This window comes from Coptis chinensis, chromosome 2 (genome assembly GCF_015680905.1).
Source record: "Coptis chinensis isolate HL-2020 chromosome 2, ASM1568090v1, whole genome shotgun sequence".
Lineage (NCBI taxonomy): Eukaryota > Viridiplantae > Streptophyta > Magnoliopsida > Ranunculales > Ranunculaceae > Coptis > Coptis chinensis.
This window is the reverse complement of record NC_141457.1, coordinates 38773243-38791369: the sequence shown is the minus strand read 5'-3', so window position 1 is coordinate 38791369 and position 18127 is coordinate 38773243. Positions and strand designations below refer to the sequence as shown.

The 18127-nt window shown below is 39.7% G+C and overlaps 1 protein-coding gene and 1 pseudogene across 1 annotated transcript; one reads left to right on the top strand and one right to left on the bottom strand.

Annotated features, from left to right (window-relative positions):
- The first annotated feature begins 5445 nt into the window (after positions 1 to 5445).
- Positions 5446 to 11919, top strand: EMB3142 (nuclear pore complex protein (DUF3414)). Its single transcript, XM_086588702.1, has 3 exons — positions 5446 to 5582; positions 5869 to 5943; positions 6087 to 11919. Exon 3 carries the CDS (start codon positions 6185 to 6187, stop codon positions 11816 to 11818), a length of 5634 nt encoding a protein of 1877 aa, XP_086444828.1. The 5' UTR covers positions 5446 to 5582; positions 5869 to 5943; positions 6087 to 6184; the 3' UTR covers positions 11819 to 11919.
- A 777-nt stretch (positions 11920 to 12696) lies between these two features.
- On the bottom strand, positions 12697 to 15254 carry LOC147515977 (gibberellin 2-beta-dioxygenase 8 pseudogene; annotated as a pseudogene).
- Between the last annotated feature and the right edge of the window lie 2873 nt (positions 15255 to 18127).

Here is an 18127-nt window from a genome sequence, read left to right as displayed (position 1 = left end):
AGTCTCGGTGTTTTGCACAACATCTTTCAATTTATCATACCCTGCAAGAAATTGCACGAACAAAGTTAAAGAACCAGACTCCCCTGGAAACAGACATAACAACTTAGTGTGTCATGAACTCACCAAACAAGCATCCATGTCTATCGTCCCCAACAGCGTCTCCATGTCCTCATCTTTCACCTCTGCCTTGTCACCATCCAACACGATTTCCTTCAGAACGCTAGTCGCTATGGGCAGCGAGTGGAAGCTACAGTCCAAGCGTTTCACCATACGCTTCTTCCCCATCCTCCCCTTGTAGTAGAATTTGCTCCCCACATCACCACATCGCGGGGACGAACTCTCACCAGCGACTTGGCGACCTTGCCCCAGGTCGCTACCCGCTGTGGCATGACGAGCTCTCTTGCCTACCCGCTCTGGCGACCTAAACACAATGCCGCCAGCCGGACGACCAGCTCTCCTAGGTCGTTTATGACCCTTGGCTCCTACAGCAGTAGGCTTCCTCTTACCACGATCACCATGCACATGAGGATCAAATTCCATCTCCTCCATTATCAGAGGCGACATTTCCCTCATACTCCCTTCTCCTCTCACATATGGGCGACACCTTGCCATGGTCAAACCTAGGAACAGAGATATTACTGAATGAGTTACAGTTATACACCAAATCCTTCTCAACGGAGTAACACTCACAACGGAAAATAAACGTACCTGTAGAAGCAGCGGCGAGGGTAGTGCACAACGATAGGGCAGAGCGACAGGGCAGAGAAGAGCTACGACAAGGAGCCAAGCAAATTCCTTTTGGTATTCTGCGCACAGTTTATTTATATAAACCGTCTTTTCCCTAAGCGCCTTATAATTACCTTGAGACGCGAAACGCCATCTGCCCGCCATCATTATGTCCTTTGAACCTCCCGTTTTCTTACACGTGTCACGCACATGAGGGCATATTGCCGTCTGCGGCACTGAACACAACACGCTTCGTCCTGCTCTATGTACGAGATCCCAGCGATCTCGTGGCATCATTCCGAGCGTCACCAAACAGCTGAAGACAAGTTAACAACAAGACGCTCATACAAGCTTACCAGTTATTGGCAACGCAGTTATCACCGCAGCACAACAGCCATGCATAGTTATAGCAGTATCATCATTCGTAAACACAATCAAGCAAGCGGTACACACGCACAGTTGAGAAACAAACAATAAACATGGCATATACGCATACAACGACCTGTTCTAACAGACCTGAACTACCATTCGTTCTTTAGCTGAGTTGTTGAGACTACTCAGGAAATCCAACTCGGCTAAACAATTTTCGTCATCACATGGTGACCCCAAACCAGAACGGGGTACCAGATCGTTCACAGTAATAGCACATAAAAATAAAAAGACGAACTGCCCAGGTTACCCCTGTGAAACCAAATTTATTGTATCCGCGACTTATAAAGGCCGACAAAGATAACAAACCAAATTTACAGCTCGTCCTCTCTAGGCACAACGGTTAGTTCTCCAGGCACGAGCGATTCATCAATTTCAGCATCCCTCCCATCCACCACAACTGACACTCCATCAAAGTTCAAACTCATTAGCACATCAGACGCAGCAGCTTCAGCTCACGGTACCACGACTTCTGGAATGATCACTGAAGAAGCGAGCACACTGCTAGCATCTCCCTGCACCTATTCCACCACAATCCGAGACGTACAGCGTGCATGTTCCTCCTTCAAAGCGTTATAGTCCGCTTCCAATTCAACAAAGTCCGCATCCAGAACGTCATAGGCCTTGGTAGCGTCCTGAGCAACCTTCTTGCAGTGTAAGGTATACTCGTTCAGCCTACCAATTTCCACAGTCGTTGCCAGAACATTCTCTTCCGCTCCCTGTAGTTTTTGCCTCAGCTCTTCTTCGCCCGGTATCTTTCAAAGATCTTGGCGGACTTCGAGCTTGATGTGCTTTCTTCAGGTTTTCCAGCTCATCACGCTCCATCTTCGCGGCCTCCTGAACATTTTTTAGCTCGTCGGACAGCTTCACCACAACTTCTCTATCTGCCTCTGCGAACTGAGCAATCTCCTTCAATTTCTGAAACCCACTTACCAGCTGCAATTACACACATATGTTATTAACCAAGTCACAACAACGTGCATAAGTGAACAGTTACATCAAAAGAGGACAAACTCACGTACCAAACATTGCGTGATTTCCATTCGCTTCAGGTTATCAGCCAGCCCTTTCTCATCCAGCTCCTTACGGTTGCCGTCCAGATATATCTGTTCTAACAGACAGGCCGATACCTTACTCGACCTGAAGCTACAATCACTTCGCTTCACAGTTCGTTGCCCCCCATTGTCGTCCAGATACACAAACTGTGCCTCTAGGTCCTCAGCAACCACAACAGCTTTTCCACTCGCTTTGCGGGGAGCCTTCGCTTTCACCAGCGGACTGGGTTCACGCCCCAGTCGAGACGGACTAGACCCTCCCTCAAAAGTGGCCAAGTCCATGACCTGCTCCGGTCGCGCCCGACTCCGGCGTGTCACTGTAGCACCAGCCGGCTCACCACCAGACCAGCCCCCCACGCTGGAGCTTTCCCCAAGAGTGTGCCGTGCTACCTTGGCAACTCGGGTAACGTCTTGCTCAGAGGAGTCAGGTCGTCTCTTCTCCGACCTGCTCCTTGCGCGAGGATTGAAGACCACCGTCTCCAGCTCCACAGGCGCATCGATCGACCCCCCTTCAGGTCGGGAGCTCGACCCACCAACCCCTGAGGCACCAACTCTAGCGGGTCATCTCAAGCCACCACGAGCCCGATTCCTATCTTCTCGCGTTACCAAGTCGCTCGTACGCGTCTCCATCACTTCTCGCCTTGTCTGACCTCGAGCTCAGTCTTTTTGAGCTTTTCTTTTTTCCCGAATCGCAGGCCCACCCCTTTCCACAAAAAATTGCGCAACCTCGGGCAACTTCGCTTTGTTTTTCTCTTTCGAGTCGGTAGCGAATCTCTCTCTATCTCCCTACGATCAGTTCGCGTCTTCACAGAAAAATCTACAGACAAAGCAAAACTATGGGCCTGTTAGTATAACTGTCGATCATTAAGTAAAGCGACAAAAGAAAAATATTCCTACCCACCGGATATGTTACAAATCCTAGTTTTCAACCTACATCCGTTAGCCGCGGTGGTTGCCAACTAGCGGAAATTTCTCTTTGTCTAGGCCTCGTTGCTTACACAGTCGATCACAGCAGAACGCGTCGTCATCATTTGCAAGCTAAAGTTCAAATTACCAGATCGCCTCACAACATAATGCTCAACTATGTCGGATACCCCAATGTCGTATTCCCCACTCGCATTCAACAGGTCAAACACCTTAAGCAATCGCTAGGTGTTACCAACGAACTGACAAGGAGACTTCCAACAATGGGCCAAGAAGTCACACACCAGTTTCGAGAACGGTATTTGCATATGCGCTCTCAGTTGGCCCTCACAGATGATTACCCCCCCCCCCCCCCATTCGGCGGGTTGTACTCTTCACTACGTACATTTTCACTCAACCGTGGCTCATGTATCTCCAGGTCGGGAATGTTGATCTCATAAAAGGCGCCCTCGGTTAGGGAACGAGGCTTCGCCCGCCTGACGATCTACTTCTCTAAGGGGCAACTCACTTGATGACGACATCTCCCCTCGACCTGACGTACTGGCCACGGCACCTTCTGACCCAGATCGAGTGTTACCCTCATCTACCCTAACTTCCTCATCCAACTTATTCTGAATGCCAACACTCACCGATTCTTCATTATCATCTTCATACTCTCCACAACTTAATGAAACCTCACGAACCTCTTCCGATCGAGTATCATCAGAATTAGACATTATAACATTTTCTTTTTATCAATTACTCAAGTTTAAACCCTACAATCTAACACTGGCCTACCTACTTAACAAATCGCACTTGAGTGAGAAGAAAGCAAATTGAAAATGCAAAAGTAACAGCAGCAGAAGCACTCACCTGAGAAACCCTAGCTTGCGTTTTTGCGGAGAAGGAAAAAGAAAATACCTTTTTGATTGTCCCAAATTTGATTTTGTACAAACCCCCCGTTCAGTTACCAAGAAGTTATGATTACAGCCTATGCCCTAGCCCGCACACGTGTTCCAAGGACCTGTCTTTTCAAGACTTCCGAATACTGCGGCGACACGTCTCTTTACCAACTGCTACGATTCTATCACGTGCCAATCACGGACTACCTTCCCTTTCCCGCCAAATCAACTTGCCACATGATTCAAAGTTTACGGCATCCCAGTCGGATTGTCCACCACAACTCACTCATGCTCCACACGTTCTTTCGTTTTTCTCTCAGCAGATCGTTTCCCGGGACATAAACAATCTACTGAGAGGGGGTTGTATAGGGGAGTAATATCCTCATTAAGGAATATCACGCACGCGTGAAGCATAAACGAACTCAGGACATCGACCTCCAAGACCGACCTGTGAGCAGCTCCCTTGTGAAGACATACGCGCGCAGCATAGGTGAACCTAAGACATCGACCTCCAAGACCGATCTGTGAGGAGCTCCTTTCATGTAGGTGGTACGAACAAGGATGTCTCAGTACGAACACACGGCCAGAAACAGAACGCCTCAAATAAAGTCACCACCAGGGATAATCATTACCAAAATCTTACTTGTATTTCCCACCACCGGGAAATAGGGACTACCGCGCCAACTCCCAATCAGCACACAATTTATACTAAAACCACCCCAACACTCATTCACAATCTCCACCTTACACGTGTGCAAGAGACACACGTGGATTGACACTTTCACAAGCCTATAAATACCACCTACTTGAACTACGTAAGACCTGATTCCTCTCTCCCCTAAAGAGAAAAACCAAGAGAGGATACGTAGGCAACTCGCTCATTAGCGAACTCGGTCTCTCCAGAAAATCTCAACCCATTTCCCTCTCTTCACAATATCTAAAGGGAAACCAAAACGCCCCTTTACAGATATAATATACTCACCATAAGGATCATCTCCACAAAATTTTCATATGTGATAGGATCCATGGTCTAGTCGAGATGAACCCGATTGAAAATTCTAGCCTATATCCACTCCATTTGTTTAATTTATGCCTTCATTTGATATAAGTACGTGTGACATGGTTAAGGGGAAAACATACATTACCATCTAAAGGTTCAGAACTAGAAGTAGAATTAGAGTGTGAAGAGGAAGCCCATGTATGGCGAAGAGGATGCCCTGGTCTCCGGATATGGTTACTTCCTTATGAACTGGTTTTCTTATATACCGAGCGGGAATTGATTTATATATGCCATGCCATGATTTATCAAAAGCCATTCGTCCAATTAATTCCAAATCAAAGGCGCTTTTAAACTCGCTGGCTCGGCAGAATATTAAAAAATGCCGATAAATGAAAAAACAGAATCTCGACACAAACAAAATCGAGAGTTACTTTGACGCTCTGTCTCACTCATTTTAAACTAAAAAAACTCTTAAAATATATAATAACAAAATTAGATATACAGTCTAGTAATCTGGTTCAATGCCCCAACCAATCTAATCAAATTCTTTGTCTTACTATAACAGAGGTGAGTTCACTTCTTTCCATTGGCTAACTAGTTTATTTAAGCTTGTTTGTATTGTTAAGGTTACGTAAAAATGTTTCTTGCTTTTTAATTTAAGTAGATGTGGAAATAGAGTAAAACATAATAAAAAGTTAAATTTTTTTTTTTTTTTATTTTATTATTATACTACTACAAATTCTCCTTCATTTTAGGGTTTAGGGTTTAAGGTTCAGTAAAAATAAAATAAATTTGGGCATTACTATTCAAAATGGTTACTTATGGTATTCCTCTTTGTTGTTTTTGATTTCAGGTTCACTGCACTTTCTTTGACGGATTCGGGAGTATTTGTTTTAAAACAAAAATGGGCATTGGGTGTGTTCTAATGGTATGTCTTGGAATGATTTGTTTTTGTTTTTGTTCACATGTATTTACCAAAAAGGTTTTTTTTGTTTTATTATTATTATTATTATTATCGGTATCACATTTTGTTAAGTTGATGCCAATTTTATGCCTGGAATCTATTTACAGGTCTGAAACTTCGCTCAGTGCTTGGTGTGTGGTGGTATACGAGTTTACGACCTTCTTTTTAGCTACAAAAACAGCAGCTACGCAGAAGATCAAACACCATGGATTCTCCAAAGCACCTTCTCTCCACAATCGAATCAGCACTACTTGGCCCATCGCCTCCATCTCCTCGTGAGAGAATTGAGCTCATGCACGCTCTTCGAAGTATATCTTCTTTGTTCCAGTCACTCCTCTTGTATCCCCCTCCAAAGGCAGCGGATCGATTTCAAGTTCAATCGAAAGAAGTCAGGCTTCCTGATTCTCCACCTATATCGCTCGACGACCAGGATGTGCAAATTGCTTTGAAATTGAGCAACGATCTACATCTTAATGAAATAGACTGTGTCCGGTTGCTTGTCTCTACTAACCAAGAGTGGGGCTTACTGGGAAGAGACCCTTTGGAAATTTATCGTCTTGCAGCAGGAATATGGTATACTGAGCGAAGGCATTTACTGGACGCACTTTATACTCTATTAAGGGCTGTTGTTCTTGATCAAGATTTTGATGTTGATCTTGTGGCTGATATTCACAAGTATCTGGAAGATCTCATTAATGCTGGACTTAGACAACGGATGATAAGTCTCATGAAGGAACTCAATCGCGATGAACCAGCTGGTAGGGGTGGGCCTCAGGCTGAGCACCATATACGTGATTCTAAAGGTGCTCTCGTGGAACGACAAGCTGTTGTTAGTAGGGAAAGACTTGTCGTTGGTCATTGTGTTGTCCTTTCTGTCCTCATTGTGCGGACAAGTGCCAAAGATGTGAAGGATGTGTTTTCTGTTCTAAAAGATTGTGCAGCTGAACTAAATGGTAGCAGTGGGACTATAAATTGTCAGGCTGTTTTCAGCCTTCTTTTTTCTCTCGTAATTGCTTTCATATCAGATGCCTTGAGCACGGTGCCAGATAAAGCTTCAGTGCTGTCATGTGATGGTCATTTCAGGCGGGACTTTCAGGGACTTCTCAATATTTCTGGAAATGATCCAAAGGTTGATGGTTTTGTCAATGTTGTAAGATTTGCGTGGGCCATGCACCTCATGCTAACGCAAGACAGAAGTACTGCAAGGGATACAAGTGCAAGTTCTTCACCCAGCGATCTGGAAAATATATATTCATGCTTGGAAGTTATATACTCAAAAAATGCATTCCAGTTTTTGCTGGATAAGATACTTCGAACTGCAGCTTACCAGAACGATGATGAAGATATGATCTATATGTATAATGCTTATCTGCACAAGTTGTTGACGTCCTTCCTTTCTCATCCACTTGCCAGAGACAAGGTTAAGGAGATGAAGGAGAAGGCTATGGGTGCTCTTAGTCCCTACTCTGTTAATGAACCATATGAAAACAAACATGACACTGAAATGGATTCTCAGAAAACGTCTGAATCATGTTGTCAACCTTTTGTCTCTCTCATGGAATTGGTTAGTGAAATTTATCAAAAGGAACCAGAGCTTTTGTCCGGCAATGAAGTGTTGTGGACGTTCGTCAACTTCGCTGGAGAGAATCATACTAATTTCCACACTCTCGTGGCTTTCTTACGGATGCTAAGTACTTTGGCATCTAGTCAGGAGGGTGCTTCAAAAGTATTTGAGTTGCTTCACGGTAAAACATTCCGCTCTGTTGGGTGGAGCACTCTTTTTGATTGTTTATCAATATACGAGCAAAAGTTTAAACAGTCTCTTCAGACTACTGGAGCTGTATTGCCTGAGTTTGAGGAGGGTGATGCAAAGGCACTTGTTGCATATTTATGTGTTCTTCAGAAGGTTGTGGAAAATGGTAATCCTAGTGAGCGAAAGTCCTGGTTTCCTGACATTGAGCCATTGTTCAAGCTTCTTAGTTATGAAAATGTCCCTTCTTATTTGAAGGGTGCTTTGCGGAATACGATAACCATTTTTCTGAAAGTCTTTCCTACACTGAAGGATACTATATGGAGTTACCTTGAGCAGTATGATCTACCAGTAGTTGTTGGATTTCCTGTTGGGGGTAGTGCGCACCAAATTTCCACACAGGTTTACGATATGCGGTTTGAGTTGAATGAAGTCGAAGCGAGGAGAGAGAGATACCCTTCCACTATATCGTTCCTGAACTTGTTAAATGCCCTTATTGCAGAAGAGAGAGATGTGAATGACAGAGGGCATAGATTTGTTGGTATCTTTAGGTTTGTATATGATCATGTCTTTGGACCTATTCATCAAAGAGCCTATGCAGATCCAAGTGAAAAATGGCAGTTGGTTGTTGCTTGCCTTCAGCACTTCCAGATGATACTTAGCATGTATGACATTAAGGATGATGACATTGATAGCTTTGATCAATCTCACCCTTCAACAGCAGCACAATCTGCTTCGCTGGAAACGCAGCTTCCTCTGTTGGAGTTGCTGAAAGACTTTATGAGTGGTAAAACCATTTTCCGCAACGTTATGAGTATCCTTTTACCTGGAGTCAATGGCTTACTAGAGGATCGAACAAGTCAAATTCATGGACAACTCCTAGAGAAAGCTGTGCAGCTCTGCCTGGAAATTATAATTCTTGTTTTTAAGAAGGATTTGTTTCTTGCAGATTTCTGGCATCCTCTGTACCAGCCTTTGGATACTATTCTTTCTCAAGATCATAATCTAATTGTCTCTTTGTTGGAGTATGTACGATATTATTTTCAGCCACAAATTCAGCAGTGCTCCATCAAAATCATGAGTATTCTAAGTTCTCGCATGGGTGGCCTCATACAGTTACTACTTAACTCAAATGCTGCTAAGTGCTTGATCGAGGACTATGCAGCCTGCTTAGATTTTCGTGCAGAAGAGTGTCAAGTGATAGAGAATAGTAGGGAGGATATTGGTGTTCTTATAATCCAGCTCCTCATTGATAATATCAATCGGCCAGCTCCAAATATTACACATTTGTTACTCAAATTTGAGGTGGATATGCCAGTGGAGCGGACAATATTACAGCCAAAATTTCACTATAGTTGTTTGAAGGTTATTCTTGACATTTTGGAAAAACTTTCAAAGCCTGATCTAAATGCTTTGCTGCATGAATTTGGTTTTCAGCTTATTTACAAGCTCTGCTTGGATCCACTGACATGTGGTCCTACAGTGGACCTACTTAGCAATAGAAAGTATCAGTTCTTCTTGAAGCATTTGCAAACAATTGGTGTTGCTCCTCTTCCCAAAAGAAGTAACAATCAGGCCCTACGTATTAGTTCGCTACATCAGAGAGCTTGGCTTTTAAAACTTCTAGCATTGGAGTTGCATGCTGGTGACATGACTGTATCCACACACCGAGAAGCGTGCCTCAATATTCTTGCTCAGGTTTTTGTTGGAGAAATCAGTGAAGTTGGCGATGACACTAGTATTTCTCATCCTTTGACTCTCAGCAGAGATTCTGACCATACTGGTGTCAAGACCATCAATAGGAGTAAGGTGTTAGAGTTGCTTGAGGTTGTCCAGTTCAGATCTCCTGACACCTCTTTGAAGTATTCTCAACTTGTATCTAATTCGAAGTATGAGCTACAGGTGGAAAATATACTTGGAAATCCTGCAACAATCGAAGAAAGTGGTGTCTATTACTACTCAGAGCGTGGTGACCGTTTGGTTGATATTGCTTCTTTTCGTGACAAGCTCTGGCAGTTGAGTTCGTATGACAGTGAAGTGGAGCTCAGAGATCTGAGAGAAACAGTCCAGGTTTTATTAAGATGGTGCTGGAAATGCAATAGGAACCGTGAGGAACAAGCTGCTCAACTTCACATGTTAACTGGCTGGTCTCAGATTGTAGAGATCTCTTTATCTAGGAGAATGTCGTCTCTTGAGAACAGATCGGAGATTTTGATTGAAGTGCTGGGCGCCTCTTTAAGTTCTGCTGCTTCTCCAGATTGTTCATTAAAGATGGCTACAATATTAAGTCAGGTCGGGCTTACGTGCATGGCCAAACTAAGAGATGAAAGATTCTTATCCTCTAGAGGTATCGATTCTGACAATGTCACATGTCTTGATGTTATAATGGTGAAACAATTGTCTAACAGTGCTTGTCATTCTATATTGTTTAAACTTGTCATGGCAATTCTGAGACATGAAACTTCGGAGGTCCTGAGGAGACGGCAATATGCTTTACTTCTTAGTTATTTCCAGTATTGTCAGCATATGCTTGACCCAGATGTCCCAGCATCAGTGCTCCAGTACTTACTTCCCGAGGGGCAAAATGGCGAGGAGTATTTGGATTTGCAGAAGATTGACAAAGAGCAAACAGAACTATCCAGAGCAAATTTTTCTATTCTGAGGAAAGATGCTCAAGCAATCCTGGATTTGGTCACCAAGGATGGCATTCAAGGTAGTGAGGCCGGAAAAACAATATCCCTCTATGTTTTGGATGCATTTATTAGCATTGACCAGGATAAGTTTTTCTTGAGCCAACTCCAAAGCAGAGGTTTTCTGAGGTCATGTCTTGCGGATGTTAGCAATATCTCCTATAACGATGGTTGGCGTTCTTCTGATTCACTGCAGCGGGTGTACACTATAGAAGCTGAACTTGCAGTAATGTTGAGAATAAGCCACAAGTATGGGAAATCCGGGTCGCAGGTTCTGTTTTCCATGGGTGCCTTGGGACTTCTTGCGACGTGCAGATTGGGCGGTTTCATGCCGGTTGATGCTAATAAGATGTGCAGAGATTTAGCTGGCAATATAGACAAGAACCGTCTCATCATTTGTCCAATTTTAAGATTGGTATATTCTCTGACATCCTTGGTGGATACATCCAATTTTTTTGAGGTGAAGAACAAGATTGTCCGTGAGGTAATAGATTTTGTAAAGGGGCACCAGCTGCTATTTGATCAAATTCTTAGGGGAGATGTTTCTGAAGCGGATGAGTTGATGTTAGAACAAGTCAATCTTGTTGTTGGCATACTAAGCAAGGTTTGGCCATACGAAGAGAATGATGGGTACGGTTTCGTTCAAGGGCTTTTTGGTATGATGAGCTCTCTATTTTCTTTCAGTGTGGACTCTTTCTGTCGTGCCCAATCCTTATGTCCTTCTGAGAATGAAAGGAATTCGGAGCTACTCTCGTTTAGACTATGCTTTAGTCTGAGTTCTTACCTTTATGTACTGGTCACAAAGAGGTCCCTGAGGCTGCAGGTATCAGACAGTCCTAATGATCTTCAGGCATCCTTCAGACAAACGCAACCTAAATTGGCTTCACTTGTCTCCCTTCTTAACTCTGTGACAATGGCATTAGAAAGAGCTTCAGAAGAAAAAGTTTTACTGCTCAACAAGATTCAAGATGTGAATGAGCTATCAAGACAAGAGGTCGATGAAATCATCATTATGTGTGCTAGACAGGACTGTTTATCGTCATCTGATAATATCCAGAAAAGGAGGTATGTCGCCATGGTTGAAATGTGCCAGATAGCTGGAAATAGGGACCAGCTTATTACTCTCTTGCTTCCACTTGCAGAGAATGCGCTGAACATTCTCCTCGTTCATTTTCAGGATGGTTCTGCCATCCCTGTCTCAAAAGAAACTACAGAATTGATTGCATACGGTGTGAAGCCCGACTCTGGATGGGATATTTCTTCGTTATGCGGGAAGTTGCTTCCAATCTTAGAAAAACTTGAATTACTAAGTGAGGAGAAAGTCGGACACAATTTAAAGGTTTTCCGTAGGCTATTGAGTTCACTGAAGGAAATGACAATTCAGAATTTAGCTGTCTGACGTATTATTTCTGTTTTTTCGTGGCAAGTTGTTCAATGTGTATTTGAGACTTGAAACATTTGAGAATTGAGAAATCTATCAAAGTGAGCAGTTTCTGTAAATCTTAGCACAATGCTTTGCCATTACATTTTCTTTTTTCATATTGATGATTACATCTGTAGGCTGTTCATCTTTATTTCTTCTGTAATTGATTAAATTTTGTTGTGGCTGGCATCTAAAATTTCCTACAGAAAGACATGACTATGCTGAGTTATATATTTACCATAAAACCCAAAAAAAGTTGGGGAGTAAACGAAAAGGAAGTAGAAAGGGATTGACAGAGAAAAGCAGTATTGGAGAAGATCAAAGAAAAAGATACGAAAAAATAAGAAAGAATCCGTTTGATCAATCTTTTGAGCATTTAGGCATCACACATTTCCACCCTTTTTAAGTCCTGAAAAGCATGATACAGTCTACACTCTTGAGCACCTCGGAAGATTTTATTTTGTTCTGACTTCCGAGGAAGGCAGGAGAATTAGTAGTGATAAAGCAAAGCAGCTAGCAAATGAGCTGTTGTTATCTTCAAAGGGAGCTCAAGAAGGATCATAGAGATTATGAAAGACATCATTTGATTGTCGGATGTCATTAATTCATTTTTAAACTCTCGTATTTCCATTATTTCTAGCCGTTCTAGGCTTCTAATTTTGCTAGCCCCATTAACCTTTTTTCTATCCTCCAAGCAGTATTTTACATTTCTAGATTATTGGAACTTCGGAATTTCGTTTAAGAACCAAAAGTACAAATAAATAATTAAAGCTTTTTTATACTTCAATACGAGAGGAGTGGGTATTGGAGAGTGCACTTCCCGTTTTTTTATTCTAATTATAAGACTAATAATAAGACATGTTCATATGTTCCATATTAAGTGAATAACTAAATGAGTGCAGAGTGCAGAGTGCAGACCACCCCCTTTATTGGTGTTACAGGAATTCCTTGGGCTCCCAGCAGTTATAATCAACCGACTGCAAGGAGTTTACTAGGAAAGGAGGAAATCGCCTCACAGCAAGAACCTATCAAGTCCTATTTTCTGCCCCAATGCTTTAACATCCGTCATAATTTGAAATTTGTATTCTCCAAAGCTGAACTTCCTGTAGACAGATGGTTGTTTGCAACTCTCAATCACTGTGTTGTCTGTAGGACAAAAGAAGTATGCCATTGAAAACCTTTCAGTGTGTCTATTGGCCATGACTCGATGTTCAGCACTTTTATAAGCTCCATTGCTCCATGACTTCATTGTAAAGCATATATAAAACCAATTAATAAAGGAAAAAAACAAAAACAAATAAGTTTATAAGTTCCTAAAACAACAAATAAGTGAGAAGTGTAAAAAATATGTAAAAAATAAGTTTATAAGTTCCTTAAAAGAACCCAGAAATAAGTATATATTAGAACTTGAGAATTGAACAGACCAATGTACTATTTCCCTCCTGTGCTGTACCTAGCTTCAAGGGCATTTATGTCCACATTGGCAAAAGCAATTTGGTCCTAAGTTAATGCATTTTGTAGAACGTCGCCCTCAACTCCTCATTTATGTAGTTTAGTGAGATGTGGTTTGGACCCCCAAGACATCCACCCCATCATCTGAACTAAATTCAGTATCTCGAGGAAAAAGAAAGAATGTACCAAATGACTTAGACACCGATTTAAATTTTATAAAGTGTTTTACTTTTCTAAAAACAAGTATCCATGCTATTTGGTACAATCTTTAGGTACTCAATAGTATTATTCATTCAAAAGTACATCGATACAATGATAATGATGGCATCATCCTCAAATCGTCACTAGGAAAAAACAATTCGATAGGTTGATAGATAAACAATTTTATGAAAACTTTAGTATTTACCTGAAATAAGTCTCCAACATTGATGATTAAGGCCTCTGGAATGGGTTTAACCGTGACCCATATCCCATCTTTTGCCACTTGTAACCCTTCAACTGATTGGTCTTGATATAGTATTGTCAGAAAATTAGTATCAGTATGTTTCACGAGCCCGTAGACATTGTCATCTATTAAACATTGAGGATATCTATTCATTCGAATGAAGGAATTGCTTGGCAAGCAACTTTCATTGAAGAAATTCGATTCACAACTTGAACTCTCGCCTAATATCTTGGCTATTTTTTGAGCCAATTCAAACAATATTTTTACAAGTTCTTTGATAGTTGATCTGGGAAACAAAGAAGTAACTAAAAATTATAAGAAATTAAGAATATAAGCGAATATATGCGCATACAGTCTCAAGAAAATTTTGAACACGTACACATTACATAGAAAGAAAAGATTTACAAATAAATGTGCATGGTGAATTGGTTTTAACTTTTTTAATCATGTTTTCGAAATAAATGATCAAAAAAGAAATGATGAGTGCCAATGAGATTGGCACCAAGGGGAAAAAAACCTTCACATGAAAGTTATACCTATTATGATATTAAATATATCTTTACTAGTGAAAGAGAAAATGAGGGCAATGCTTTTGGAACTGTATGTCCCAAGTCCCACCAATGTCGATATACACCTTCCATTGTTGGATGTTGTCAAGCTCATTGGGTGATAGGACCTCTCATTGTCAAGGAACTGAATATTTGGTTTCGATGAATGTTTTGAGGACAATGAAAAAAGAAAGTATTTAGAAAAAGCGCGTTATGCATACAACACCTAATGTACACCACCAATTAAACATGATATAATGTACGTACATGAAGTCCACTTTACTAAATGAATTAAGACTTAATTTACTATCAATATAACCTTTCCACCATGGATTTATACCTTTATGATTTCAACATGTCTAACATTCTCAAAAGAGGGTTGCTAAGCAGAAAACATTGGATATATATACTTCAAGGTATTGTTATATGAACTACACTTACACGAACTCCAAAAAAAAACTCCGCCACTAAATATAATAAATTTGAGGCTGATTTTTTGGTGGAGATGTTCTCCCTAAAATAAAGATCATTCTCACAAAAAATCAGTTCATTTGAAGAAGTCTAATCTTGTCAAAAGTTGTTTAGAATTTTATACATGCAAATGACTAGTTTGTACTTTCGAAACAACTTGTTGTGGTAAAGTTTATTTAGCGTCTATCTAGGTTGGAGTTCATATAACCATCACAATAGTAAATAATTAATTTAGTATAGCAACAAACCTTGGTGTATCTAGTGGCCCCTCTAAAACGACAATGTCCAAAGGAATATGAAAAGCCTCAGACCACGAGAAGTCACTCAATCGAGTAGCTGTTGGTGTTCCCCAACGGTACTCCGAATTCAAACTCTTCTTTTCAAATGGCTCTCTAAACATATTAACTATCTCACAACGCATACTTTCTAAAACTTTTGAAGGAACTCCATGATTCACAACTTGAAAGAATCCCCACTCCATTGCAGCTTTAACCATCTCTTTCTTACAGTTTTCTCTCTGTAAATTACCTTGGTTCAATTGGTTTAGATCAATTAGAGGAAGTTTAGAGCACTCTTCATTCGAAGGGATAATCTTGTTGTCCTTGTTCATTTGATCTTGTTTAGAATTTTTTAGTAGAGTTTCATAAAATTTCTGAAGGGGAGGCTCTGATTGTAATGCCATCTGAGAAGGAATAATATAACATATTTATTAGAGAAATTTAATAGTCATGAATATATTTCAGATTATGGAAAAAATAAAATCTTATTAGTTAAATATCACGACATCACATAAACACCTTCGTAAAAAGAAAAAAGAAAACAAAAACCAAAGTTACTTGCTTCATACCCATTTTATATAGCAAAAAATATGTTTGACTATTAACGACAACTATGTGTTACGACTGGAAGATAAATGATAAAATTCAAAGAATCCAATATAACCTTTGAAGTAGGAAATATATATTTATGATTAAAAGAACCCTTTTATTAATGTTTATGGACATATACAAATGAAATAGTTAAAAGGTGGTTTTTTCGAATACCCAAACCATTTGAAAATGAAACAAATATTTGATCATGAAAAATAATATTTATGATTAAAAGAATCCATTTATTCATGTTTATGGATATATAATTTTTGTGTGAAATGAGTTAATGCAACATTGTGTTGATAATTGTGGTGAATGCCTTAATAATATGTATAGTTAATTTGACTTTTTCTATAAGGTGCACAATGCACCTAACATAGAGAGTGAGCACAAATGCACAATATTTCTCATTTTCAACAAAACTAGTGTTGTTCTTTTTTAGCTCCATCTTATATTCCTCTTACCAGATGATATTTAGCCAATATAATATGAATTGTATTCCTACAAAATATATATGAAGTACCTTTAAATCAAATTAGTAAGAATCAACTATATATGTTTTTCGTAAGAAAAAAGCTGACAATTTTATCTGGTTAAAAAATTATATCTAAAGTTTACTTAACCACAGGAAGAAGACATCATCTACGTAAATATGAGGAGAAATATATGTAGTTTACAAAGCTCACTTTTTTCTTCGCAAAACCAATGGAGGCAAGCACAACTTGATCTTTAGCTTCTTTGTTAAGTAGTTGGTAGACAGTACAACATTCATATATATATTGGAAAATGCATGTACAAATTTGGAAAAAAATTGGGCCATAAATTTTAGGAAAATTCTTTAAAAAAAAAATCTTGAAAAAAAGGTATGTTCAATTTCATTTTGTAAAGAATAGAAAGTAGAATTACTTAGAAACTATTTGTAGCTTGAATTAGAGATAAGATTCTTGAAGGACATTTTTCCATATTTGCAAGGAAAATTTTCCAATCAATATAATATTAATCATCACTTCAAGGCTTAAGGTTGCTATATTTGGCTTAATTTTTAACATCATTTTTAGAAGTAGTCATGAAAATATGAAATCCATAGTTGCATTTCAAATAATGGAAATATGAACTCCAGATCAAACAATCCCATTTTTAGAAGGACGGTCCATTTATGTACAGAAGAGAAACACCAACTCATCATATTTTTAGAAGCCTTACGTTTTCAGGCTCATCATCTTCTATTATCCTTTGGGGCGAGTGTGTTCTCACTACTGCCAAAATATTATCAATAAACTACACTCTCCTTTGTAAGATGGAAAATCACAACATGAAATCCTATTAGGCACACCACCCATTCATACACACCTTCTTTGGTTGGTTATGTTTTGCTCATTACACTCATGCTAAACACAAACTTGATCAAAGGATGGTTATCCCCACGGATATCAAATTTTTAATATTTCTTTTAAGAAAATATATATTTCCCGGCCCATGACATCATATTTCATTAAAATGCTTTTCCTTATCAACATGTTTCTCCCTCTCCATCAAACTTGTAGGTTCACCCTAATTACCCCTTACAGATGATGGTACATTTAACTAGTGACCATCTACTCATGCAGATAAGGTTGTAAAAGGAGTGGGTCAGAGGTTGGTTTGCAATCATCATCACCATCCTTGATTTCAATTTCAATTCCCATACCCGCCCCATCTATCCCCACTTGAAAAGCAGTCAGGGATTCTCCATACCCGCCCCATACCACATTCCTCATACCCGCCCCACCCATCATTATCTAACTTAACAAAAGAAAACCCTTGTATATACTCAATTAATAACTAAACTATTTTATTTGTTTATTTTTATTTTATTTTTTTATCTATATTTATTAAAGACATTTCATGAATTTGGCATTAGCTAGCCTAATGGAAAGATGGTTGTGGTTTCAAAAATGAGGCCTTGAGTTTGATTTTAACTCTTACAACATTTTATAGATACAGTTAATTACTATATGCATATTACCTATACATACACTATATTCTTTAATGGGGTGGGGTCAGTAGGAGACTTTATTCTCCATCCCCACCCCATCCTCATTTTGCTTCTCCAAACCTGCTCATCATATCTGTTTGGTGAAGTTGTAGTTGTTGTGGTGGATACTTCAAAAGAGTTTGTTTTAGAAGTGAGGTTCATCCTAAATTGTTTAGAGTTTGAATGTGGGAGTTGCGAAGAAGAAAGGTAGACTCTTGTATGAATTAGATTGGTTTTGAGCTAATGAAAATATTGAAAACTTTAGTTGTTGGTATTGAAATGACTTGAAAACATTGAAAGAAAGATTTGTTGAAGATTGAAATAAGAACAAGTAAACAATAAAATTGAAATAAGAACAAGTAAACAAGAAGATTGAAATAAAATAAAACAAACAATAAAGTAAAACTTGAATTGAAAAACTAGACAATAAATTAAACAAACCAATTGGTTTGGATCCTAAGACAATGGATGTTTTCTCTCTCCCTT

Coding starts and splice junctions, on each gene's coding strand:
- EMB3142 (XM_086588702.1), top strand. CDS start 6,185: ATGGATTCTCCAAAGCACCTTCTCTCCACAATCGAATCAGCACTACTT.